General features: G+C 47.6%; 1 protein-coding gene across 8 annotated transcripts in view; it reads left to right on the top strand.

Moving 5' to 3' along the window:
• LOC144768773 (uncharacterized) overlaps window positions 1–15918 on the top strand; it is a 9320023-nt gene that overhangs the window by 7746986 nt on the left and 1557119 nt on the right. For all 8 annotated transcript variants that reach the window (XM_078652700.1, XM_078652694.1, XM_078652695.1 and 5 more), the window contains one exon: window positions 3304–3414. In XM_078652700.1, the coding sequence (XP_078508826.1) occupies window positions 3304–3414 (111 nt within the window). The remainder of the gene's footprint in view (window positions 1–3303; window positions 3415–15918) is intronic.

The following is a 15918-nucleotide window of genomic DNA, read 5'->3' as shown; positions in this document are numbered from 1 at the left end:
AACACTAACCTGTTTCTTTCAGATGCACAAGTTACTTACCTTCGGTAACGATATATCTGTAAGAAACAGTAGTTAGTGTTAGATTCCTTACGCCCCACCCATCCTCCCCGTTCTGCAAACCGATATCTAGGGTTAAGGTCATCCTTTTCAGGGCCCTAGTTTCATGGCACCAGTGTCGGTTTCTTGCATGGCTCTGCGTTCCTGGCGCGGAAAGCTATGTACAGAACGGACGTCAGCGCACGAGGGCGGTGTCTAAGTACTCCGAAAACGTCATCCCGGCAATCACGGAGCCGATGACGGACGCGGAGCCGCAGATGACGCGTACTGACGCGCAAGGGTATTGCTGACAAAAACTTTTCAGATGCAGTCTGATCCCTGGGGATATTTTAAGGTAAGGAATCTAACACTAACTACTGTTTCTTACAGATATATCGTTACCGAAGGTAAGTAACTTGTGCGATTTCTGAAGGCTGTCCGAATCCAGCACCACAAACGGTCATTCAGAAACATGGCCCTTAGAGACGTACAAGTCTGCTCCATACAACTTGATAATTTTAAATGCCGCCGTGTTTGGATTGGGTTATTCTTAACGCCTAACTCACATGGTAAATAATCGATCAGTCTGAAAGCTTTCCGATTTGGGCAGAAAAACACTTTCCCAATCCAATTTAAACGGAGCAAATGCCATTAAGAGGCCTTCCAAACCGCATCTGAATCAGCTTGTAAGTGAAAGTGTAAGTATGAGACAGATGAGCACAGTGAGGTGCTGCACTGCAGTGCTGCATTTGTATGGCCTGTTAAAGTAACTGCCTGATGTGACTTCATTGTGAAGCCGCTATCTTGATGCCAATACTCTCTAACAGACTCACAATCAAAATCACTGCTTGGGCCTTACCTAGCCTTCCTGCAGGGAAAGGAAAGGGCGAAAGGGAGATGTACCCTTACAGTCTGAGCTGTCAACTTTGAAACTGGATAACCAGGGTTGAGTCCTGGCATCGTCTCAGCTTCCTGTGATTCTCAGCATATCACTTAGGGCCAGACGTACCAACATTAGTAATAGTAATTTTTTGCAAATAGCTTTTTGGTAATCGCTATTACTAATGTACTAAAGTTATATCTGACCCTTATTTCCTAATTATCGTTTCGTAAAGGGATGTAAATAGATCTACATCATGAATATTATTTAGGGAGTTCGCTAATTGTGACCCACTGTGATCGACTGCATCACTGGGATGAAGGCCTGCTAGGATCAGCGGACCACCATGTCTGTGATTGCTTTTAAATAAAGCAATCATTTTATTTTAAATGCAGCTACTGCCTGATCTTAAAAAATGTTTTGTAAACATTTACAGACGGGAAAGGAGTTGATGCAGGGGCCCATCTGAGCTTCTAAAAAAGGATCCAGCTAAACTCTTTTAAGGCCCCAGTTGAAATTCTTTATAAGGATCCAATTTAGATTCCTGCAGAAGTGCAATGAAGTTTATGCAGGAGCTAACTGAGGTCCTAAGGGTCCCAATCTGAATTGCAAGTGATCATCTGAGCCCATGCATGCAGGGACCCAACTAAGCTATTGGGATGATTTTTCTGGCCTCGATTTGGTCCTTGATGGAGCTTCAGTAGAAACCAAAATGAACTCATCCATCGATCCAAATGAGCCCCTGCAGATATGAAAGATATGTACATGCATTTCCCAGAGGGCCCAATTACGACTTTGGCAGTGTGAGAGCGGGTCCGCCACGCCGCTGCCCCGCTCCCACACAGATAAAGCTTTGTGAGCACCAGATTACGAGTTTTATTGTGTTTGGCGGTTGTTTCTTTGGCGGTCCGACGGCGGTGCCTCTGAAAATGGGCACCACAATGGGAGTGCCAAAGGCAGTTCCTGCACAGAATGGTCGATGCAGTCCATGCCGTGTTCAGGAACGGAGGTGCATGCACACAGGGGGGGCACAACATGTGCCCTGCCTGCACCCCCGTGCACAGGGGCAACAGGGGGCCCAATGGAGCCCCCGTTATTTCCTCACTGCCAGCAGTTTCATGGAGTAAGAACCTCCATGAAACGGCTGAGGGGGAAGAAAGTTGCAATATGCTTAGCAGTGCCACAGGGCCCTCAGACAGCTGTGCATCCACCAGGGATCTCTGATCCCTGGCGGTTGCAGCAGTGCCATGGAAGTTTGACCGCCCAAGTTGTAATCCGGTGTCGGACCGCCGGTGCAGCAGTGTCAGAGTCATAGCGAGTCAGAGGCTTCATTTCTCGATGCTTACATTGTACTCTGTTTTTCTTTTGCCATGGCCTATTCTTCTATGTGATATCACCCCTCATCGCTTTTCATATGGTACAATATGAGCGTAACCAAAATATCATCTGACAAATATATTGTTTCCTGAGTATCGGTGACAAGAATATTGCCCCATTCTTAATAATGGAAAATCTGTTGTCAATGAGATGGTATTTTTGTAAACAATATGCAGGTGACATATTTCTGTCAGAAGATATTTTACTATTGATTTTCCAATCTACATCCATCTTTCTGATTCCCAAATCTCCAACTCTGGTTTTACCTATTTTCTTGTGCTGCGTTCTCTTCGTCTTTGATTTTCTCTTCCTCCTTCTATTTCATCCATCTATAATTTCTACTTTATTATTGCTTTCATTTTTCGTTCTCTTACTAGTTTTTTTTTGTCCTTCTTAGAGCTTTGCTTCTTTCTCCCTTCCTCTCTGTATGCATTCTTTTTTACATCAGGTTTTTACTCACTGTTACCCTCCTCCTTTTTCCCTGTGGCTGTAGCTCCTGCGCTGCCTCTGGTTTGCACTCTTTAGTTTTCTACCTTATTCTTCTCTTTCCACAGTTATTATTTTTCTCTCGAGGTGCAGACATACGTTATACTTTCTTTATATTATCCAGTGTTCTTGAACAAGCTTTCAAATGATTTTCCCCATGTAATTAGGATCTCCATATTTTGTTCAGATTTAGTTGGGATGCTTTTCTGTAAGCCATATGTTTCGAGTTAAAAGGATCTTCACGACAAATATCATCTAGTTCCCAAAGACAATTGTTTCCCCATATTCTCAAAAGCAGAATGAAAGTGGCTACTTATTTTGCACTGTAAATGTTTGTCACACCTCGCTTTGAGATAATCTCTGGATTCACTTTTCAAAGAAGGCCTCGAGAAGGAGTCTCCACAGGCTTATCTTTAGCATGCAGCATAAACCTGAAATGAAACAAACATGTAGCTATGCATATATAGTGTACTAATTGCCTGCAGTGTGCAGAACAGATATTATTTATTAACATTATATTCCAGACATTTGAACTTCATCTGAACAAGGATGATGACGTTAGAGAGAAGGAGCAGAAAGATACAACAAAGACAATGGATTCCGCTGTTGAATCGGACCCGACAAGCAATAGAGAGGTGGGATTTTTGACATGCAAATCAGAATATAATAAGGGGATGAGTTAATTGGACATCGCAAATAGAACCTACCCTGACCTATACATAGTACACGTGATTAAGCTCTTTATGTGTTCTCTTCTCATTTGCATGTTGTTTTCCTTAAGGCAGGGATGTGTCTAGACAGGCAACTGTCCTAACATTTGGTGCACTCCAAGGCTATTTTATTGGAATCTCTGCAACAAATAGATGTTCTTCTTGTGACTCCATTATGCAACAAAACATATCTGCGCAAACGAGGGACCCCCCAAAACACTGCAAACATATATTTTCAATGTTGAAAATTATTTAAACAGGAAGAATGTAGGAGGCATCAGTTACCATATATTTTTTAGGTCTGGTGGAGAGAAAGCTTTAGATTTCTTGGTAGCCTCATGTTTTCTAAAACAAAATAAGAAATACTCATATACACACACTCTCAAGCTTTCTCCCGTCTTTATCTATTGGTCTCTGTTAGTGTCATTCAAATTTTACTTCAGCCTACCATAGTTTAAAGCAGTGATACTCAAAGTAGGTCCCAGGGGTTACATGTTTCCCTCCAGACATTTATATGCTGCCCCCAGGTCAGGTGAATGTTTTGATGCAGTGCATTGAGGAGATTTTTTTTTTAAAGTGCATTGAGGAGTTTGTGATTTTAGGTGAAAGTTTTTTTACATGAATTTAGAATTATTTATGCTTCTCCTCACTCTGACAACAATGCCAATGGTGAATTAAGAGTTAAGTCAGTGGTTAGGTGCACTCTTTCGGTGGGCTGGGTGGCTATTATGTATGAATAATATTATAATTAATGAAATGACACACAGGAGAGTGTTTTGTACAGCGCACACCCCGAGGCAATGTATTTCTAAGTCCTCTTAAATTTGATAATGGAGAAAAAGGAGAGAAAGTTAACTAAATGCATTACAGAGAATCACCCAATTTGGTCAAGTAGCTAAGCCAGATTTTATCTCAGGTTTTCAGGTTTCACATTGTGCAGTTCAGCCACTAGCCTTACATGCTTCACTTCCCCTACATCCATCTTACACCCATTTCCCAGACCTCCACCCTGCTGGCATGAGTGCGGCCATCGGTCACACCACAGACTAAGGGCCTGATTACGTGTTTGGCTCAGCAGAGCCGGGGCAACGGCACCTCCGCTGCACCAAACCCGTGCAAAACTGCCCAAGCACCGCCGACCATATTATGAGTTGGAAATGCACAACTCGTAATACTGTCTGCGGTTCTTAGCTATTCTCATGGCAGTGCCTGGAAAACAAGAACCGCAATGGGAACAACAAAAAAGTTCCAATACGGCATGGACGTGGACGTCCATGCCATGCCGAAACTTTGTGAGGGTACAGGCAGGGGGGTACATGTTGTCCCCCCTAATTGTACCCCTATGGTGGGGTGCCCATCGAGGCCCAGTAGAGCTCCATTTGCTCCTGCACTGCCAGCCTTTTCATGGCAGGAAGCCGCCATGAAAAGGCTGGTGGTCTTGGAACTCCATAATATTCACCAGTCCCCGCTCAGCATATTGTGTTGTGGTGCTCCTGTGCCGCGGCCGGGGAACGACTGTTCCCTGGCGCAGCTGATGGTCCACTTCCATATTGACTTTAGAAGTCGTAATATTGGTGGGCGGTTGACCGCCACCGCGAATCGGGTGGTCGGAAGACCGCCAGACTCGTTATCATGCCGTAGAGACTTTGGCCCCTGGAAAAATGTTTGAGAGTACCAATAGTATGAAGCATGGGGCAATGGGCCGGCGCACTTCAACCATTAACTGTCTTCCACTATGAGGGATCATTGACACAATATTGAGGTAAACTATATTGTTTGACGCAAATATCATGTCAAAAATATAGGTTACCAAAATATTGTGTCCCTATACCTATATTGTTAAATACAAAAATTTGGGAGAAAAATATCATTGACACTAGTATCACCAAAAAATATACAAGAATATACATTTTTAAATATAAAAAGTTTAAAGTAGGAAAATAAATATTTTAATAAATACATTTAATCTGACGCAAGTTAAAACATTCCACTAATAATTAATACTAAATGTAGGGCGTGGCTAACTGCCCAACATGATGGTTACACTTTGACAGTGCTCTGCACTCCGGTTCCCTTAATCGGGCTGTAATCTGTCATCTGCAAGGCCATCTGATGCTAATAGATACTACCACTGCTGGGGATTGCCTGTGGCCGAACAGTGTCCGTGTGACCCCTATGTAAGCTGTAACGAGGTGACCGGTGGTGCTCCCGGAGGACTGGTGGGCCTCCGATGCTCCATGACCCCAGCTGAGTGGCTGGCCTATGGCAAGAGGCCCCTTACAACTGAGAACCTACGAAACTGATGTGCAGCTACCCTGGTGTGCCTACCGTGCTGCAATTGCCGGTGGAGTTTGCCGGCACTGGTAACACCTCCCCAGTGCCATCTTGGTGAAGGACCCGGCAGTGGCTGGGCCCTGAGGATTAGTACTGCAGCTACTCCCTTCCTTCCCAACCTGCCAGCAGCTGGAGAAGTGACGGATCTGTGGAGGTAACCTCATCTGCGGCCTGACCTGCAGTGCATCAAGAGGTAGGTCAGACACCCCATGCCGTTTGGTGGGTGATACCGACCTCCGCGGCTGGAGAATCTTGGCAGGCATAGGGGCCGTATCGGGCGCAGGCCTGGAACATACACTGGGACCCGCTGGCTGATCTGCGGCCGCTGTAGAGTACTGGGCTCCTGCTTTGGTCCATGTGGGGGGGCAGAGTGAAGAAGAGATTCTCTTCCAGGGGATCCTCATCAATAAAGGTTACTGTGGGTCTAGAAAAAAGTGTCTATGTGTGTAATGATGACTCCATGTGTGCCTAAAACGTGAGGCATACAACCGGATATTTACACAGTGTGAAAGAATATCCATCAGTTACTTTTCCTGTACCGCCCATTTCATCATCTGGACCACTTCACAGAGTAGGGAGTCCATGTTGTAACCACCTCAAAAGGTATTATAATGAAATGGTTAACTATAATGATGTGGCTGTTGTATATATGTAACACTGGAACTGACTCCCTTCAACAGCCCTGTAGGAAGGTGGATATCTGACTATGGTTACCCCCAAACTTTTTGCCTGGTGTTTAGCTGGTTTTTGACTTAGTTGGCCTGGGATCCTGCTATTCAGGGCCCCAGGCTAATTGCTCTCTCCTTAAAATGGACTCCATGTACCTTAGGTACATACACAATTGGAATTGGTTCACCTTATTGGCCCCTGTAACAGTGTATCCCAGGTACCCAGGGCATAGGTGCTTCCAAGGCCTACCAGGGGCTGCAGCACGTATTGTGCCACCCCTGGCCTGGCCTCCATATTTTACACAACTGGCTGATCACTCAGCTGGGGTAAGTCAGTGTAATCACCCCTTACTTAGGTGTAGTATGCCTATACCTAACCTAAAATGGACACATATGTTCCTATCAGCCACTCCTATGGAAGGCCTCACCAATCCTGGAGGCAGAGTGCTTGGAAATATGTGAGATGGTGCTCTGGCATGAGCTGAGCCTGTCTGCAGCTTTCAGAACCAAGTCCTTTAGCTGTTCCATGATACTGCCATACCATATACTCTTAAGTGCATTATGAACCTCGCGGTTAAATGCTATCTTTGGTTTGGCTTTATCAAAACATGTCGAGTAAGATGTCATACGAATTGGAATACTACCCCCTCGCCAGTTCTGGCGACGGGGGTAGCATTCCACCCTTCTAGAGGGACACGACATGTACATAACCTGAAACCCGGGTAAAGTTAAACATGAGCCTCAGCATCACAAAATGGATGCTGCCACCACAGACACAAGTCTGACCTCCTGCTGCTGGGAGTCCTTCCAGCGAGGGCGGCTTGGACAAAGGGTTTCCTGCCTTGGGAGGGTGCTAGCACCACCCCAGACAGGGTTTTGGGTATTGGGTAGGACAGGGCTGAATAGAATCAGACATGCCTGGGGCACACAAGGTGTCCCTGTGCATATGCCAGTTCAAACCGGTGCTGGGGCTCTCCAGCCCCAGTCCTGGCGCGAAACTGGACAAAGGAAAGGGGGGGTAAATACCCCGCTTCCTGGTCCCACCCAGAGGAGGGACCTAGCAGGTAATCCGGCCCCTAGATTTGGAATAAGAGTAGGAGCTGTGTCCCAAGACTTCAGATCATCCTGAACTCGACTTGAAACTAAGAAGAAGACTGGACTTCGACATTCTGCTGCACAGAAGACTGAAGAGAATCTCCCTTGTGGCCAAGAAGTGACCACCCTGTGAATACAGGCACCAACCAGCAACTCGACGTCTGCTTTGCCGCCGCCTCCTGCCGGAGCCCGAGCCCAGAGCCCGATGAGACCCAGACTCCCAGACATCTCAGAGCTCGATCCACAGTCCCTGCAAAGAAGGGACCCGTGGAGGCACCGAGAGACGTGGGACCGGACATCTCGGAAGACCCTCAAAAAGCTGACTGCGCAGCACCTGAGGTACCCTCGATGCTGTGCTTTAGGGTTTGAGAAGCTCCAACACCGAGCAGCGTTTGCACCGAAGATCACCCCCCCAGCATCTCCAAGATCTGCGTGGGGCCCTTTTGCACTTTGCCACTCGACGCTCCATCCCGGCCACTTGCCACGTGGCTAGCGGCCATCTTGGCGACGAAAACTACAACTTACACCACTGGTCTGGTTGCTCCAGACTGGCCCTTGCTCCCCTGAAAAGGAGCACCCGCTCTGACCTGGCTGGTCCGAGTGAGAAGCTTGCATCGATTCCTGCGTGGCTTGCATTAGCCAAGGCCTGTTTGCTCTGATCAAGAAGCCGACACCGCCAACAGCTAGAGCCTTTGTGGGACAGCTCGTGACCAATGCCTGGACGTCCTTGACCTCTTCGTGTCCACATGGCTGCAGAGACAATCTTCACTTCTTCACCTGTTTGCACCCGACATTGCCTGGTTCCATCCTGGTTCCACGGTAGTCACTGGCTAGTGACTTTGAACATTGTCCCCTCTGCTTTCAGGTCTTCACCTCTTCAGATCCACCGAACTCTCCTCGACGACCCGCCTGCAGCATCTTCAGCTCCAAGCACCATCGACCTGCGTGACGAAACCCGACACTACTTCGCACCTGTGCACCCGCTTCCTGTGGGTGAGGTAACTCAGCAACGCCGGTGTCCCCACACTGGTATACACCTCTAGTGCCTGTGTCTAAATTTGTATCCTTGTAGGTCCATGGGAAGGTTCCTAAAACACTAACTTTGTAACTTTTACGCACCATTGACTTAACATTGGTGCATGCGTGCACTTTGAGCACTGCACCAGAGTCCCGCGGGCCTTTCCCGACTTCATCACTGTTAGTCCTGAACAGCTCGAGCGATTCCCCAGGCCCTAGGCCTCTTTCCTTTCCCCATAGTGGTTCTTATACCACTATTTTAGTATATGGTTTATGTGGCCCCTAGGGCTCATCCATATTGTGCAACTTTTGTATATTTAAACTGTTTTGTTTTAACGCATTTGTTTCTGTGCTCATAAAGAGTATAGGGGATATTTGTAGAAATAAATCTATATATATTTTCAATATATATCTGTGTGGTGTCCTTTCATTTGTTATTCAAGGGGATTGTGTATGGTAAAACAGCTTGCTTCACATGCCTTTACAGAGTTTAGCCTAAGAATGCTATGTCCACGCTACTAGGATAGCTGGTCTATTAAGGTTGACTTACAACCAATCATCATAAGGGTTGCTTGGCATGGTACAAGGTGATCACTAGAACTAGTGAGCATCATATACCAGGCCAACTTCTCACATTGGTGAGCAGCGGTTGGGATTTGAGCTTGCTGTTGTTTTACCATTACAATCTTTGGAGAGTATCACTTGAAAGATCATACAGGTACCTGATAGGTACACTAAAACAAGCCTAGTATACTTAAGTTCTACTGAACTTAGTTGTTGTAGAGGATGGGGAGTAGCACACCCGGACTACAACTACTAGATAGGTTTAGTAGGTAAACACCAGTGTAGGTAGATTGCAACATATCCACCCACACTAGAGCAATGTCTGGAGCAGAGGGATCCACTGGACCTATCTCTGTTGAGAGTGACCCTCCAAGGGCACCATCCAAATTTGCTATCTTTACTTTTAAAGAACTGAGGCAGCTGTGTTCCTTACGAGGAACCAAAACGGGTCCTACCCCTACAGCAGACCACCTCAGAGAGCTTTTAGACAGGTCTGAAACTCTAAAGACCTCCAAACCAGGCCCCTCAGGGAATGGAGATGGCATGGAGGCTCTCGCACTGGAGATGATAACACTGACACCCCTGCCCCTGTCATCCAGATAGATGAGGAAGACCAGGTCACTGGAGATACTCAGCCAGAGGATGAGGAAGAAGAGGAAGAGGAGGAGGAAAGTGGGTTTGATGATGAGAAAAATAGCCAGGTGTTAGTCAGCAGGCTTAACCAGGCTAACTTAAGCCTATTTGGGACTGAAAGTGGGTCCAACCCATTCAGACCCCCAAGTGGACTTAACCAGGAGCAAAGGAGGAGAAGGAATCACTCAGGTGAGTCCAATGCCTCCCAAGCTTCTAGAGGCTCTCATGGACACTCCAGAAGGGAGTTGTCGAGCCCTCAGAGAAGGGAACATGAGGCCAAAATGAGAGAGGCTGAACTTAGGATCCAGAAGCAAGAATTAGAAGTTGCCCTGGCCAAAGAGAAGCTTGCTAGAGAAAGACAGCCTAGAGAGAGTGGATTAGGATCCACTGGTGGCAGCAATATCCAAAAGGATAAAGACAGGTCCTATGACAATAGAAACCTGAGTAAGATTGTGCCCCCATACAAGACTGGGGATGACATCCACAAATGGATGACTGCACTTGAGAGAGCCTGCAGAGTACAGCAGATCCCTCAGGAGCAGTGGGCAGCAATCTTGTGGCTCTCCTTTGAAGGTAGAGGCCGAGACAGACTCCTCACAGTTAGTGATGGGGATTCTAGAAACTACCTGGTCCTGAAGAGTGCTCTGATTGATGGGTTAGGCTTAACCACTGAACAGTACAGGTTAATGTTCGGAGACACCCAGAAGAGACAGACTCAGGACTGGTCTGAATTTGTTGAATGTGCCACTAAGGCTCTGGAGGGCTGGTTGCTGGGAAGTAAGGTTACAGACTATACAGGATTGTATAATTTAATTATGAGAGAGCAAATCTTAAGTAATTGTCAAAATCAGCTTCTACATCAGCACCTGGTGGACTCTGATCTGACCTCTCCACAAGAATTGGGTAAGGGGGCAGACAAATGGGTCAGAACCAGGAGCAGGCCTAAGAACCAGGGTGGTGATCAAAAGAAAGAGACTACCAAGCCTCAAGAGAAAGGTGGGGATAAAACCAAAGAGAAAACTTCCCCAGGGCCCCAAAACTCCAAGGATGGGGGTGGGTCCCAAGACACTTCCTCTACACAGAAAAAGCCTTACTGCCATGTCTGTAAACAGGTTGGCCATTGGAAAACAGACAGCTGTTGTCCAAAGAATGGTAATAAGGAAAATGTACCTCCAGGTAAGGCTCCAACACCTCCTGTCACTGTTAGCAGTGGTCCCCCAGGTGGTGGGAGCACCCCCAAGAATTTGGGTGGATTTACTTTTGGAACACAGGTGGATTCTGGCCTCACCAGGTCCCCTACCTCAGATACTCTTGTCTATGAAAATGGCATGGGGTTTGCCAACTTCACTGCTTGCCCAAACACTTTGAGCAAGTACAGACAGGAGCCCCTCATCAATGGCTTGAAAGTTGAGGCCTTTAGAGACACAGGGGCTAGCATCACCACAGTGGCTGAATGTCTAGTCCCCTCAAGGCAACTTTTACCTGATGCCAGATATCAGGTGACAAACATTGATGGAATAGAAACCAAACATCCCATGGCAGTAGTCAATCTTAGCTGGGGAGGTGTCACTGGCCCAAAAAGAGTGGCAGTGTCAGCAAACTTGCCTGTAGATTGCCTACTTGGTAATGATTTGGAAATCTCAGCCTGGGCTGAGGTTGAACAACAAACCCATTCTAGAATGGTAAATCTCCATGGAAAGGTTAGTGGGGCTGTGATGGCTACAGCCCCAATCCAAGATGTCCTTCCTGAAAAGGTTGGTAGGGCTGAGCAAACCTCAGCCCCATCTTTAGCTAACTTCCCTCCTGAAAAGATTAGCAGGGCTGTGATGGTAACAGCCCATACCCAAACTGAGTCTCCTCCTGAAAAGGTTGGTGGGGCTGTGATGGCCACAGCCCAAACTCAAACTGATACATGTGTTGTGAAGCCTGAAAAGATGGATCACTCCACACAAACAGAGAGCATTGAGGAGGAAGAGAAATCTCCCTCCCCCCAGACTTTAGGAAAGGATCAGCCTCCTCAGGGAACTGATCTTACCCCTGATAAAAGGAACTGCCCCAGAGGTGGTCAGGCCTAGCCTGACAGAGCCTCTGATGTCAGTGGACCCTTCTCAGGTGGGACCCAGTCTGGAGCAGGTATCCTGCCCCTCTCTACCTTGCCTTAGTCAGCCCAGGGCTGCAGAGGACAAGAAGGACAGTGAGCCCCAAAGGGCCCACTGTCAAATAAAGCACCCACATCAACCGAATCTAGCAGCCCTAGCCAGGTGAAAACTTTAAAAACTCCTGAGCGATCCCCCTTAAAATTAGTTAGGGACCTCCCACAGATGGATTCTGTTGGGCACAGCCAAACCTGGGACCCAAAGGGCCCAAACCTGAACTGTCCCTCCAGTAAGCCAACCAAGGGGACCCAGCCTCCAGCTTTAGGTAGCCAGAGGTTGACCCTGAGAGCACAGTGCAACTCAGTCAATGAAAGAAAGGCCTACATGGTGGAAAGTGATTGGAGGAAGCTGAGTCCTACAGAGGAATCTCACTTCAGCACTCCATCTCAACATCAGCCTTTAACTTTGCCAAAACACACCACAGGTAGAGATTCCCTATGGTGGAGACCCTCAGATACCCTTAGGGTGAGGGATTGCTTAGTGGACCATGAGACTGGGGGTAACCAAGCCAGAGCAGGTACTTCCTTATATGGCCACTTAGGCAATATAGGCTTACCTGGTCAAGGATAGCCTTATCTCCTTTCGTTTGGGGGGGGGTTGTGTAGGAAGGTGGATATCTGACTATGGTTACCCACAAACTTTTTGCCTGGTGTTTAGCTGGTTTTTGACTTAGTTTGCCTGGGATCCTGCTATTCAGGGCCCCAGGCTAATTGCTCTCTCCTTAAAATGGACTCCATGTACCTTAGGTACATACACAATTGGAATTGGTTCAACTTATTGGCCCCTGTAACAGTGTACCCCAGGTACCCAGGGCATAGGTGCTTCCAAGGCCTACCAGGGGCTGCAGCACGTATTGTGCCACCCCTGGCCTGGCCTCCATATTTGACACAACTGGCTGATCACTCAGCTGGGGTAAGTCGGTGTAATCACCCCTTACTTAGGTGTAGTATGCCTATACCTAACCTTAAATGGACACATATGTTCCTATCAGCCACTCCTATGGAAGGCCTCACCAATCCTGGAGGCAGAGTGCTTGGAAATATGTGAGATGGTGCTCTGGCATGAGCTGAGCCTGTCTGCAGCTTTCGGAACCAAGTTCTTTAGCTGTTCCATGATACTGCCATACCATATAGTCTTAAGTGCATTATGAACCTCGCGGTTAAATGCTATCTTTGGTTTGGCTTTATCAAAACATGTCGAGTAAGGTGTCATACGAATTGGAATACTACCCCCTCGCCAGTTCTGGTGACGGGGTAGCATTCCACCCTTCTAGAGGGACACGACATGTACATAACCTGAAACCCGGGTAAAGTTAAACATGAGCCTCAGCATCACAAAATGGATGCTGCCACCACAGACACAAGTCTGACCTCCTGCTGCTGGGAGTCCTTCCAGCGAGGGCGGCTTGGACAAAGGGTTTGCTGCCTTGGCAGGTGCTAGCACCACCCCAGACAGGGTTTTGGGTATTGGGTAGGACAGGGCTGAATAGAATCAGACATGCCTGGGGCACACAAGGTGTCCCTGTGCATATGCCAGTTCAAACCGGTGCTGGGGCTCTCCAGCCCCAGTCCTGGCGCGAAACTGGACAAAGAAAAGGGGGTGTAACCACCCCCCTTCCTGGTCCCACCCAGAGGAGGGACCTAGCAGGTAATCCGGCCCCTAGATTTGGAATAAGAGTAGGAGCTGTGTCCCAAGACTTCAGATCATCCTGAACTCGACTTGAAACTAAGAATAAGACTGGACTTCGACATTCTGCTGCACAGAAGACTGAAGAGAATCTCCCTTGTGGCCAAGGAGTGACCACCCTGTGAATACAGGCACCAACCAGCAACTCGATGTCTGCTTTGCCACCGCCTCCTGCCGGAGCCCGAGCCCAGAGCCCAACGAGACTCAGACTCCCAGACATCTCAGAGCCCGATCCACAGTCCCTGCAAAGAAGGGACCCGTGGAGGCACCGAGAGACGTGGGACCGGACATCTCGGAAGACCCTCAAAAAGCTGACTGCGCAGCACCTGAGGCACCCTCGATGCTGTGCTTTAGGGTTTGAGAAGCTCCAACACCGAGCAGCGTTTGCACCGAAGATCACCCCCCCAGCATCTCCACGATCTGCGTGGGGCCCTTTTGCACTTTGCCACTCGACGCTCCATCCCGGCCACTTGCCACGTGGCTAGCGGCTATCTTGGCGACGAAAACTACAACTTACACCACTGGTCTGGTTGCTCCAGACTGGCCCTTGCTCCCCTGAAAAGGAGCACCCGCTCTGACCTTGCTGGTCCGAGTGAGAAGCTTGCATCGATTCCTGCGTGGCTTGCATTAGCCAAGGCCTGTTTGCTCCGATCAAGAAGCCGACACCGCCAACAGCTAGAGCCTTCGTGGGACAGCTCGTGACCAACGCCTGGATGTCCTTGACCTCTTCGTGTCCACGTGGCTGCAGAGACAATCTTCACTTCTTCACCTGTTTGCACCCCACATTGCCTGGTTCCATCCTGGTTCCACGGTAGTCACTGGCTAGTGACTTTAAACATTGTCCCCTCTGCTTTAAGGTCTTCACCTCTTCAGATCCACCCTTGGATCCACCGGAACTCTCCTCGACGACCCGCCTGCAGCATCTTCAGCTCCAAGCACCATCGACCTGCGTGACGAAACCCGACACTACTTCGCACCTGTGCACCCGCTTCCTGTGGGTGAGGTAACTCAGCAACGCCGGTGTTCCCACACTGGTATACACCTCTAGTGCCTGTGTCTAAAGTTTTATCCTTGTAGGTCCATCGGAAGGTTCCTAAAACACTAACTTTGTAACATTTACGCACCATTGACTTAACATTGGTGCATGCGTGCACTTTGAGCACTGCACCCGAGTCCCGCAGGCCTTTCCCGACTTCATCACTGTTAGTCCCGAACAGCTCCAGCAATTCCCCAGGCCCTAGGCCTCTTTCCTTTCCCCATAGTGGTTCTTATACCACTATTTTAGTATATGGTTTAGGTGGCCCCTAGGGCTCATCCATATTGTGCAACTTTTGTATATTCAAATTGTGTTTTGTTTTAACGCATTTGCTTCTGTGCTCATAAAGAATATAGGGGATATTTGTAGAAATAAATCTATATATATTTTCAATATATATCTGTGTGGTGTCCTTTCATTTGGTATTCAAGGGGATTGTGTATGGTAAAACAGCTTGCTTCACATGCCTTTACAGAGTTTAGCCTAAGACTGCTTTGTCCACGCTACTAGGATAGCTGGTCTATTAAGGTTGACTTACAACCAATCATCATAAGGGTTGCTTGGCATGGTACAAGGTGATCACTAGAATTAGTGAGCATCATATACCAGGCCAACTTCTCACAAGCTCCTCTTTGCATTCAAACAAGGTATTAGTCTCAGAGATCAATTGATACACACTAGACCTCCGACAAGAGAGACACACCAAGTTGGCACACTATGGCATATGCCGCCAGTGACTGGACACCATCCCTGTGGGAACTGTGCAGCCTGTACACAAACAAAGCGCTCCACAAGTATTGACATAGGGACTGGTCGCCCTTGGGAACAAAGGCGCTTTACAAATTGCAATAGCAGTAATTTGATATATCTTATCACCTGCCCCTGCCTCCTGAAGTATGTCGAAATGACAACTCGCAAAATCAGAACTAGAATTTCTGAACACAAAAGCACGATAAAGTGCAAAAAACAGGCAACCCGACTAACAAACCACTTTTTACAAGTAGGTCACAAACCTACAGATTTTGAGTGGACGGTACTGGAACAACCGACAATTCCAGCACATATAACTGACGTGTCCAAACATTTGTTCAGAATAGAGCAGAAGTGGGTATATAAATTGAACTGCGACAAGGCTGGCCTTAATGAGGATATTCCTTGGATGTCACTCTGAATAAGGAATACGACTCTTCAAAATTGTTCACTTATGCCTACTTAAGCACAGTGAATCAGGATTTATGGA

The sequence above is a fragment of the Lissotriton helveticus genome, chromosome 7 (assembly GCF_964261635.1).
Source record: "Lissotriton helveticus chromosome 7, aLisHel1.1, whole genome shotgun sequence".
In the NCBI taxonomy this organism is placed as follows: Eukaryota; Metazoa; Chordata; class Amphibia; order Caudata; family Salamandridae; genus Lissotriton; species Lissotriton helveticus.
The sequence above is the reverse complement of the archived record's forward strand: the minus strand, read 5'-3'. Positions and strand labels throughout refer to the sequence as shown.